The sequence below is a fragment of the Zalophus californianus genome, chromosome 9 (genome assembly GCF_009762305.2).
Source record: "Zalophus californianus isolate mZalCal1 chromosome 9, mZalCal1.pri.v2, whole genome shotgun sequence".
Classification (NCBI taxonomy): domain Eukaryota; kingdom Metazoa; phylum Chordata; class Mammalia; order Carnivora; family Otariidae; genus Zalophus; species Zalophus californianus.
The window spans coordinates 26449281-26461525 of NC_045603.1; the positions used below are offsets into that span (position 1 = coordinate 26449281).

Below are 12245 nucleotides of genomic sequence, written 5' to 3' on the forward strand. Positions count from 1 at the left end.
TTTTTTGATAAGGTAACATTTGAGCAGAGACCTGAAGGGAGGATGCCGTGTTCTCTATGTAGGGGAGCAGTATTACAGACAGAATAGCAAGTAAAAAGAGAGTGGCAGGAGTCGGCTTGGTATGTTGAAGGAATGCAAAGAGGGAGAGCTAGGTAGCTGGAATGGAGAGAGTAGTAGACCAGGTGATGTTTTTATTCTTTGGTTTTTATTCTAAATGTGGTAGGAACACAATGGAGAGTTCTAAATTGAAAAATAATAAAATCTGAATTATATTTTAGAAGAATCTCTGGCTGTTGTGTAGAGGGACAAATAGTGGAGTGGTAGTCAGATTCTGTCTTTATTTTAAAGGTGGAGTTTACAATAGTTGTAGAGCATGAAAGATGTAAATCAAAGATGACCTAAGATGCTGGGCTTGAGCACTTTGTTAAAATAGAGTTGCTATTTACTGACATGGGAAAGACTTTAGAAGGAATGGGTTTGGCAGTAAAATAAAGATGCTTCTTTTGGACATGTTAGCTCTTTGAGATACCCATTAGACTTCCGTGTGGAGATGTTCACTAGTCTGGTGGATACATGAATTGGGAATTCAAGAAGGAAGACTAGACTAGAAATAAAGACTTGGGAGTCCTCATCACATAAATGGTATTGAAAGCAAAGGGACTGAATGAAGTCAACTAGAAAGTAAAGGAAGACTAAGAAGAGAATGGGTCTGAGGATTGAGCTTTGAGGAATACCGAAGTTTAGAAGTTGAGAAGAAGAGGAATAAGAAAAGTAGGAGAACCAAGAAGCTACTGGATGCCAAGTGAAGAAAAGTGCTTCAAGAAAGATCAACTATATCAAATGACGTTGAGAGTAAGATGATAAAATAGCAGTATGAAGACTAGGGATTCATTTGGCTATGCAGTGATTGTTGGTGGCCTTGTCAAGAGTTGTTGCCAGATTGAAATGAAAGATAGAGTTTGTCTAAGGAATTTCATTATAAAAAGTAGAGAACTGGGGTGGTAGCTAGGGAGGGTTATGAGTTCAAAGCCTTCTTTTAAGGGAGGGGTGAATTATAGAATGATTCAGTAGCAAGGGGAAAATCAGTGATGCAGAAGAAAGGGGGCAATTGCACAAATGATATCCTTTAGTAGCAATTGAGAGGTGGAAGGCATAGGATCACAGTGTATCTATTATAACTGGGAAAAAGGCAAAATATATGATTATAAATTTCTGGTAAATTGATAGATGTGTGGAAATTTTCTCCTGATGGCTACAGTTTTCTTAGTGCAAAAAAGAATCCAGGTCTTTAGTTCAGACTGTGAAGAATGCAGGTGTTAGATATCTGAGGAGAGACAAGAAGTTGTAAAAGAATATGAGAGTTTGGGAGAGTGATTGGATTAGGAAAATTAGGGAGGAGTGTCATGTAGCACAGTGCATAGTTGTATGTGTGTTTGCCAACTATGTTCGGTTGTGTAGGTCCAGACATGCAGTCAGTAGAGTTGTATTTAATAAAAGTCCAAGTTTTGGGCGCCTGGGTGGCTCAGTTGGTTAAGCGACTGCCTTCAGCTCAGGTCATGATCCCAGAGTCCCAGGATCAAGTTCCGCATCGGGCTCCCTGCTCAGCGAGGAGCCTGCTTCTCCCTCTGACCCTCCCCCCATCTCATGTACTCTCTCTCTCTTATTCTCACTCTCTCAAATAAATAAATAAATCTTTAAAAAAAAAAAGTCCAAGTTTTTCCAGGTAAGTTTGAAGAAGAGGGAGACTTGGGTCAAGGTATTGAGGGTGGTGTCTGTAAAGAAATGATTATAGTGGGGGGGGTCTAAGGCATTCACTGGGTCTTTTAGTTAACTAACCAACCAGTGCTTTTATTGCATTCTAGCTCATTTCCTGGCACCTAGTAAGCGCTCAGTAAATGGTTGTTTTACAGTGATCAGGATGAGCACAACATTGTCCTGAACTCTGACGTGAAGCTTTATCTCCAGATTTGCCTCTTAAGAGGCAAACTTCAGAGTCTATCTCATATACTGATGCCATATCAAACTTCTCAAAACAATATCTTTTACTTATCAGTCCCTTGCTAGAGAACCTTCAGGCAAATCCACATCCCCATAGTATTACAGATTCTCCCTAATTAATTTCTTTTGGGGGGGGGATTATTTTAAGTTTTTTATTGTTATGTTAATCACCATACATTACATCATTAGTTTTTGATGTAGTGTCTCCCTAATTAATTTCTTATCCTTTCCAGAAAGCCCTTTCCTCATGATTTGCTACTCATAGACTAGAATTCCCTTCAGAAATCCCTATATTTTGTATTGCCCATAGTTAATATAGGGCCCAGTTAATGTGTACGCTGTGTGTGTGTGTATTCAAGATTTGATGATAAAATAAATTTTGTATTACAGTTTAAATGAACAATAAAAAAGGAGAAATACAACTATTTGGAGATATAATGGAGAAGTTTTAAGATTGCAGATTTATAACAATCATACAGTATTGAAGTATTAAGCATTTCCATCTTTGAAATGTCTGCGACTAGTTGAACTAAAATTCCTAAAAGGAGCATATGCTTTTGATAATGACAGACTAGGAAATAATGTGGATCAGCTCTCCACATGAAAACTAGAAGAATCAGACAAAGTATTTTAATAAATATCTCCACGGAGGGCAGCGAAGAATTAGGAGGCCAAGATCCTGGAGAGGTAGGAAGCAGAGAGAAGTGAGCATGGCCATGTGAGGTTGCTTTTCCCTTAGAGGAAACTGCTGTTCTAGAAGAGACAGCTGAGAGGCTGAGAAGTGAAGCAAAGCTTTTGACAACTTCACAGGGCTTGGGGAACAAAAATTGGAGTTCAGAATTTGCCAGAGAGAGGATCTCAGGTCTAAGTATGCTAGTCCTTTGGGTTGGGACCCTGAAGGGGAAGGATATACCCTTGGACTAAGAATGAACTGGAAATAGCCTAGCCCTTGCAAGTATTGAAACATAGCTTCAGATAATGTCAGTCCTTATAATTAGATTAAAATTATCCAAATTGTTAGTGTTTCTAGCTGCCTGCAAGAAACAAATGTAAATCTACTTTAGGGGAAAATAACATTATAAACTTCAAATTGTTTCCATAGTTTTAAAATATATAATAAATAAAAAATTTAAGCATAAATGAAATATAAATAATAGACACAAATAACACTGCATACCTATTAGAATGGCTAAAATCTGAAACACCGACTATACTAAACAGTGGCGAAGAGGGAACAAATAGGAACTTTCATTCACTGTGTGGAATTGGAACAGGGTACAGCCATTTTGGAATACACTTTGGTAGTTTCTTACAAAGTTAGACACAGTCAAACCAGACCATCCAGCAATCATGCTCCTATTCAAATGCATTGAAAACTTACATTCACACACAAGAAAACACATAAACATTTATAGCAGCTTTATTCATTATTTGTCAAAACTTGGAAGTAAGCAAGATGTCCTTCAATAGCTAAATGGATTAAAAAAAGGACTGTTCTACGTCCATACAATGGATATTTTTATTTAGCAATAAAAACAAATGAGCTGTCAACCCATGCAAAGATATGGAGGAACCTTAAGTGCATGTTGCTTGGTGTGAAGGAAACCAGTCTGAAAAGACTATATACTGAATGATTTCAACTATATGACATTCTGGAAAAGGCAAAACTATGGAGACAGAAAAAAAACTCTAGTGGTTGCCAGGGGTAGAGGGGGTAGGGGTAAGGATGAATAGGTAGAGCAAGGGAATTTTGTGGGGCTGTGAAACTATTCTGTAAAATACCATAATAGTGGATACATGATATCATGCATTTGGCAAAACCTATAGAACTGTACAGCACAAAGACTGAAACTTAATGTCAGCTATGGACTTTAGTTAATAATATTATTTCAATATTGGTTCATTAATAAATGTACCCCACCCATGTAAGATGTTAATAATAGGGGAAACTGTGAAGGGGTTAGTATATGGGAACTCTCTACTCCTGTTAAATTTTTCTGTGCAAACCCAAAACTACTTTAACTCTACTAATAAAGAATAATCGTCATCATCATCATCATCAACATCATCCCAACCACATGAGGAAATAACACTGAAAAGCAAGAGAAATGATAACCAATAAAAACAGACGCCCCAGTAGAGGATCCAGGTAATGAAGTTGTCAGGTATAGAATTTAAAACTAACATATTGTTATAGGCTTAGAAAATAAAAGCCTGAGAATTGCTCCAGAAAACAAAACCATTAAAATAAATAGCAAGTTTAGAACTAAAATACACAATAACTGAATTATGAATTTAGTGGATAGATTTAACTGCAGACACCGTCATCATTCTCAAGGTATGACCAGAAATCAATGAAACAAAATATACACTAGAGAAAATTTAAAATACCAAGGGCTAATTTAAAAAAAAAAAAAATCAGCTTTCAAAAGATCAATAAAATTGATAAAGACTTAGACTCATTTTTTCCTAACTCCCCCAAAATAGATAGGTAGGAAGTAAACACAGATGTACAATATCATGAATGAAAAAGGGGTATCACTATATTTCTTTCTTTTTTTTCCAAGATTTTAAGTAATCTCTACACCCAACGTGGGGCTCAAATTACAACTCTGAGATCAAGAGTTGCTTGCTCTACTGACTGAGCCAGTCAGGTGACCCTATTATAGATACTAAAACAATAAGAATATTATATAAACAACTATGCTAATTATGCAGTTTAGATGAAATGAACAAATTCTTTGAGGAACATCTTAACAAAACTAATACAGGAAGAATTAGGTAATCTGAATAGTCCTGTATCTGCTAAATAAATGGAATCCATAATTTAAAACCTTCCATAGAGAAAATGCCTGGCTCATTTGGCTTCACTGATAAATTCTACCAAATACTCAAGAAATAATACCATTCTTAACACAGACTTTCCCAGGAAATAGAAAAGAAAGGAAAACATCCCCACTTATTATATAAGGTTAGAACCCAACATTGTTGGGTTTATGACATCATAAACAGATGTAAAAATCTTAAATACTAGTAAACTGAATCTGGTGATATATAAAAATGATAATATACCATGAACATACAGGGTTTATTCTAGGAATATAAGGTAGCCTAACATTCAAAATTGATTAGTATAATTCAACACTGTAACAGAACAAAGAAGAAAAACTATTGTGATCATCTTAATAGACATAAAAATCTGACAAAATTTAACATCCTTTCACAGTAAATTCATTAAAATAGGAATAGAAGGGATTTTGTAACTACAAAAGTCCTACATCTAACATCATACTTACTGATTAAATATTGAATGCGTCCCTCCACCCACCCAAGTTCAGGAACAAGACAAGTATGTGAACTATCACCATTTTGTTTAACATTTCATTGGAGGTCCTAGCTAGTATAATAAGACAAGAAAAAGAAATAAAAGATGTATAAAGAGTGGAAAGGAGGAAGTAAAATTGTCATTCACACATGACATGATTGTATATGAATAAAAATGCAAACAGCTATCAAGCTATTATGTACAATTTAAAATTGCTGGAAGAGGGTCAACAAATAGGGGTTTTTTTTGTTAATCCTATTTTATTATTTCTAGCAAATCTGTGAATAATAACTAAATTTAAGTACTCATATGAATCATTTTGTTGTGTTTGCCTTCTTAGGCTATTACAGGATTCAACAGTCTTTTTTTTTGAGAGATAATTGACATATTAACATGTCAGTTTCAGATGGACAACATAATGATTTGATATTTTTATATATTGTGAAATGATCACAATAAATGAGTCTAGTTAATATCCATCACCATACATAGATAAAAAAAGTTGTTTTCTTCTGATGAGAACTTTTACGGCTTACTCTTGTAGCAACTTCCAAATATGTGATACAGCATAGTTATCATGCTGTATTACATCCCTGGGACTTACTTTATAACATAAGATTTGTATCTTTTGACTCCCTTCACCCGTTTTGCCCATCCCTCACCCCCTGCCTCTGGCAACCACCAATTTGTTTTTTGTATCTGTGAGCTTGTTTCATTTGTTTAGATTCTCCAGATAAGTGAGGTTATACAGTATTTTTTCTTTCTCTGCCTGCCATGGTGCCCTCAGGGTCCATCCATGTTGTCACAAATGACAAGATTTCCTTCTTTTTTATGACCGAATCATATTCCATTGTGTATGTAATTGCTGGATCATATGGTAGTTCTATTTAATCTTTTTAGGAACCAGCGTCCTGGAACCAGCGTACTGTTTTCCATAGTGGCTGCGCTCACAGATTGCTGGTGAGCATGTAATTAATGGAACCACTTTAGAAAACTGGTGGTATTTATTAAAGCTGTGACTCACTCCTGAGTATATACTCAAGAGAAATGAGTGCATATATCAACCAAAAACATGTTAAAGAATGTTCATAGAAACTTTATTCATAATAACCTCAACATTGAAACAGTTCTGGTTTTCATTATGAGAATGGGTTAGATGTATATTTATAAAATGGATGACAACATAACAATGGAAAAGAACTGCCATACGATAATATGGCTTAGTCATATGGACAACATATTTAACAACAACAAAAAACCCCAAAGACTGAAGAGTATATACTGTATGATTCTTTAAATTCAGGTAGATTGGTGGATAGACAGAGTTCTAAATTACCTGTAAACATATAAATATATACTTGTGATTAAGGACAGAAGAATGGTTCCTTTGCCAGGGTAGAGGGGAGGAGGCGCGAGGTAACCTTTTGGGGTGCTGGAGGATGGGAAGTGATGGGAAGCATGAGAAAGAATGCCCAAAGCAGTGTTATTTCCCAACTGGAAATAACCCAAGATGACCCTCAGTGGTGGACCAGGTAGATACATTAAACTATGTGATATTCGTAAGTACAGGACAACATGTGGCAATGTACTATTCCTGTAAGCAAGAACATGAATATATCTCACAATCTTGAGTGAAAAAAGCCATTTGTAAAAGAGTTTCAAATAGACTATGATTCTGGTCATATGAAAATCAGCAAAACTGTGCTCTAGCTTTGGAAGTAAATTGGTTGCCTTTTCAGAGGACAGAAGGGGGTAGAGATTGAAAAGAGGAGGGGTCGGGGCACTTCTGGTATGGCAGTGCTCTTGACCCATGAGGTAAGAGGGTCAGCATTTGCTTTGTGCTTTTACATTTTGCTTTACGTTTACATTCTGTGCATTTTTCTATAAGCCTGATATACTTCAGTAAAAGAGTTACAAAACAAATACCTGAAAGGTCTGTAGCTACTAAATGAGTTGCAACATTTATACATATTTTTTCTATAAAAAAACAAAACCTCGTATAAAAATGAAAAACTACCTTTGTTTATATACCACTTTTGCATTATACCGATTTTTCCATATTAGAAAATTTTCCCTTTGTAAAGTTTAAATTTTTTCTTTTTAATATATAGAAAGGCATACTTTCAATCTGAGATGCATCCATAATCTGTTTTAGCTTTCTGATCCTTTATTGCTTTGGTAACAATTTATCAATTGTAAGCATGCTTTTATTTTTAAATTTTTAGTTCTTTTATAAAACGTATCTTTTGGGAAAATAAAGAGCTTGTGATTCCTTATCAGGTGACAGGTAAACTCATTAGTAAAACTTGACTCCCTTTTTTAGATATTTTATTGGCAGCAGTTAGTTATTGATACCCATTTTCTGGTTTGGCATTCATAACAGTTCTGTTTGTCACAATGAAGATATGAGGTACATTTGTGGCTTATTATCTTTGCCGTTTTCAATAAGAATCATATCTACTAATCTTTCTTCCTAGTATTCACTGAAAATAAGTAAAATTTCTCTTGTTGAGTAAAATATTCTCTCTATATTTTGTTCAAAGAGGAGATTTTGTATTAATGTATTTGCTCACATTGTTTCTTTTTTTTCTAGAGAAAATCTCTTCATGAAAACAAATTGAAGAGACTGCAGGAGAAAGTAGAAGTCTTAGAGGCAAAGAGAGAAGAATTAGAAACAGAAAATCAGGTGTTAAATAGGTAATTGTTTGTATAAATACATATCCCATATAGTGACATTATAGAGCTTTGATACTGATCTTTTAAAATATACTTTCTTTCATTGTTTTCTCCATAATGCACTTGTTTTCTTTTATGTTTAAAAGAATTCTAAAACTGTTGTACTCCTAATTCATTATCCTTATTATTTTTTTTCTGGCTGACTGTTCCTTCAAACCAGAAGGTCTTTAACATATGCCAGGCATTTGTGTTATGGTTGGGACTGACAGGAAAGGTCACTGGCTTTGGTAGCCAGGAGTGGTGTGAGTTCTTGCTACTGAGACAAGAGAGTTGTAGCATTGCATAGTTCCAAAAATGTGTCTGGAATTTTGAATCAAGATTTTTGATTGTGGAAAAATATTATTGGCCCAAAGCTTCTGGTTTTTCATTTACATACAAACATAGCTAATAATCTGCATGATGAGCATGTTTGAGCAGAGATGATTTGCCATATTAACTTAGTGGTAGTGGCATTGTATGACCTCTTTGATTCTAGTTAATACAGACTTTTCAAATTCAGCTAATGTCAGTGGTAGCCGTTAGCACGAGAGAGTGTCAGACTTTTCTGTAATGGAAATTGCCTATAATATCAAGCAGTGATGTTTTATTTAGAATGTGCACCTGTCTTCCTTGGATGTGATTGTTACCAAAATGTGAAAGTTGTTTTTCTGGAAACCTGAAGTTTATAGACTATGGAATTCATGCCCTTTTTTTTTTTCTTTTCTTTTCTTTTTTCTTTTCCTTTCCTTTCCAAATGGGAGAGTCGAGGGGAGAGCAGAGGGAGAGAGAGAATCTTAAGCAGATGGGGCTCAGTCTCACAACCCTGAGATCATGACCTGAGTCAAAATCAAGAGTCAGGTGCTTAACTGACTGAGCTATCCAGGGGTCCCAAATTCATGCCAGCTTTATAATACTCTGTTCCAAAGTAAGAAGCCACCAAATTTCTTTTAAATCAAAATTCAATTTCCTACCTCTTCTATAACCATTAATTTTGAAATATTATCAATATTATCAAGATTGGGCAGCCATGGCACTGATCATCTAGAACTTTGAGTGGTTTTGAAAACTGTATTTAATTAGTGGTGTGGTTGACGGTCAGGAAATTCATGTCCAAAAAGGTGATGGTATGTAAAGGCCTGAAAAGTTAGCTTTTTTATCCCAAATCCTTTTCCCCTAAAGTTGGTGGGTAGCTTCACCTTTGTCATTAGTTACATTTCTTTTTTAAGAATTATTTGAGAGAGCGAGACAGAGAGTGAGTGTGTGTGCATGTGGGTGGGTTGGGAGCGGAGAGGGAGAGAGAAACTTTAGCAGGCTTCTGCTCAGCTCAGAGTCCCATGTGGGCTTGATCTCCTGACCCTGAGATTATGACCTGAGCCGAAACCAAGAGTTGGCTTAAGTGCCACCCAGGCACGCCCATTAGCTACATTTTTAATAATTAGCTTGAACAACATGTAATTCCCTATATTGGACTATATTTTACCTATAAAAATGATAATTTCATGTGACTCAACCTACTATTTTCTCTATTTTCTACTTGATTCCTTCTATAAAATAACACACCCTTTTTGGTTTAAGGAGTCTTCAGTTTCAGGATTTATGGGTTGGTGGAGTGGAGTGGAAATAAAAGTAAAAGTATTGAAAGATTTTTAATCTTTGATTAATTGGCAAATAAAACTTTAAAATGAGTTGATAGTTGGGCTGCCTGGGTGGCTCAGTTGGTTAAGCATCCACCTCTTGGTTTTGGCTCAGGTCATGATCTCAGGGTCATGAGATCAAGCCCCCCCGAGTTGTGTTTCCCGCTTACTGGGGAGTCTGCTGGAGATTCTCCCTCTCCTCTTCCCCCTCCCTGCATGCGTGCACGCGCATGCATGCACTCTCTCACCCTCTCTCTCAAATAAATCTTTTTTTAAAAAGATTTGATTTAATTTATTTGAGGGAGAGGGAGCACAAGCAGGGGGGAGGGGCAGAGGGAGAAGCAGACACTGAGCAGGGAGCCCCTGGGATGATGACCTGAGCCAAAGGCAGACGTTTAACAGACTGAGCCACCCAGGCACCCTAAAATAAATAAATCTTTAAAAAATAATAAAAATGAGTTGAAAGCTTGCAGTGCTAACAGTAATAACATATGATTAAGATGTCATATTTCTGTTTATCTTTTTAGATAGAGTTTTATGTATATATCATATACGGATAAATCTTACAGTTTTGAAGTCCGTTTTCTTCCAGTTTGGAAATCTGTGAATCATACTGTTCTACAAGAGTATAACTATTAAAGAACAGAAACACTTTTTTTCTTTTTTAAGACAAAATGTTCCATTTGAAGAATATACAAGGCTTCAAAAAAGACTAAAGGACATACAGAGAAGACATAATGAATTTCGAAGTTTAATTTTGGTTCCTAACATACCTCCAACAGCATCTGTCAATCCTGTTAGCTTTCAGTCATCAGCCATGGTTCCAGGCATGGACCTATCCTTTCCTCCTCATATGCAGGTATGAGCATTTATGGTTAAAAAAAAAAAAAAAGGCACTAACATTTCTGTAAGTTTTTACCTGTTTAAATTCAGAGTTAAAAACTCAAATCTTTATCATAGAAATTTGCTGGTAGAAGCAAAGTGGATTTGAATCTATTCTGTCCCTTAGTAATGGTGCTAGGAGTGAAATCTCCTGGGCAGTTGAAAAGAAGAAACTTGATTGATGAGTCTTTGAATAACCTAGAGTTTACAGCTCACTCGATTACTAACCACTACTGAGCATTTACTAATGCTCTGCATTATGCATTTTCCATACAATATTTAATCCTAATGGAAAATACTTTGAGGGAAGGTGTTATTATTCCAATTTACAGATGAGGAAGCTGAGTCAGAGGTGGAGTGACTTGCCTAAGGTCATAGTTAATAAGTGACAGAATTGAAGTGTCAAACCTAAATCTGATTCCAAATCTTGGGCTCGTTCTACTGTATTAGTTCCCTGAGATGTTGAAGGAATCAAATGGATGGGATGATTTTCCGAAAGATGAGCTGTTAATAAGTAATTACATTTTATAATGTTATAAGCACCAAAGATTTATTCACTGAATTGAATCTCAGACCAAGTGCTTTGTTTATATTAAACTGCTATTAAACTCCAGCCTTGTTAGAACGTTGGCCTGTAAGCATTAGTATTTTCTAATTCACTCCCTGGTGAGTTTTATACCTAGATAGAACAGACTTTGGGATTTGCTGAAGGCTAGTGCCTGAGGCAAGACAGAAGCAAGGACTAGTTAGTAGCTGGCCTGCACTGCTGTCTTCTCACTGCTAAAATGGTCATCCTTTCCGTGCCAGATGTTGCAGGCCCGAGTGAAAGAGCCGCTCAGGCATATTTTTCTAATATGGAAATAACTAGCAGTTATTTTTCTAGCCGTTTTTCTGAGTTTATTTTATTCTTTTTCTGTGCTTTTAAGGAGGAACAGCATCAAAGGGAACTCTCTCTACTTCGCAAAAGACTAGAAGAACTAGAAACAACACAAAGGAAACAACTAGAGGAACTTGGATCTCCTGGGGAATGATGTTCTTAGAGAAAAAGCAGATCAAAAGGGATGAAATCAGTGTGACTCAATAAAGCTTGAAGTTTTAACATATGTGGCATTTAGATATTGTATTACCATTTGCCAGAACATTTGTGTCTCAAGTAAAGGTACTGGCTACGTACTATATATTGCATCAGTGTCAGGATTTTAGGATTATGCTAATGACAAGTGAAGCATTAAAACAACTCCAGAGATATTTAGAATATTTATTGACAACCCTTTGAGAATGTTGTTAAAAAAAAGATGAATGAATTAGGGAATCAAGTTTTTAAATTATTTTATTTTCACTTTGAAGTTTTTTGGCTCTTTTTTTTGGTGTTTTGCCTGCAATATGCCCATGTTGAATTCGTTCTGCCTCTTTGAGATAGTTGGCAGTAATAGGGTCAGTAAACAAACATTTTCCGGTTTATTATATAGAACTAGAGTTCTCTAGTTCTTGAAAAAAGATGACTTAAAAGCATTAAAAAACAAAACTTGAAGATATATAAATATTATAAAATGCTACCGTTGTAAAGCTGTGTGCACATAATTAAAGAGCTTAATAAATATTTTTCTATATTGTGTTTAATTTTGTCTTGACCATACATTGTGTATTTAGCAATGTCGCAGTCTCATTGTTATTTTCTATTCTAACCCAAA

The 12245-nt window shown here is 35.6% G+C and overlaps 1 protein-coding gene across 4 annotated transcripts in view; it reads left to right on the forward strand.

The window, feature by feature from the left end:
* The window catches only part of CEP83 (centrosomal protein 83), a 137684-nt gene extending 125847 nt beyond the window's left edge, over positions 1-11837 (forward strand). For 2 of the 4 annotated variants that reach the window (XM_027594072.2, XM_027594074.2), the window contains 3 exons: positions 7917-8020; positions 10342-10531; positions 11481-11720. In XM_027594072.2, coding sequence (XP_027449873.1) covers positions 7917-8020; positions 10342-10531; positions 11481-11585 — 399 coding nt within the window. In that variant the 3' untranslated portion in view covers positions 11586-11720. The other 2 variants (XM_027594073.2, XM_027594075.2) reach the window with 2 other exon arrangements.
* Positions 11838-12245: the final 408 nt, after the last annotated feature.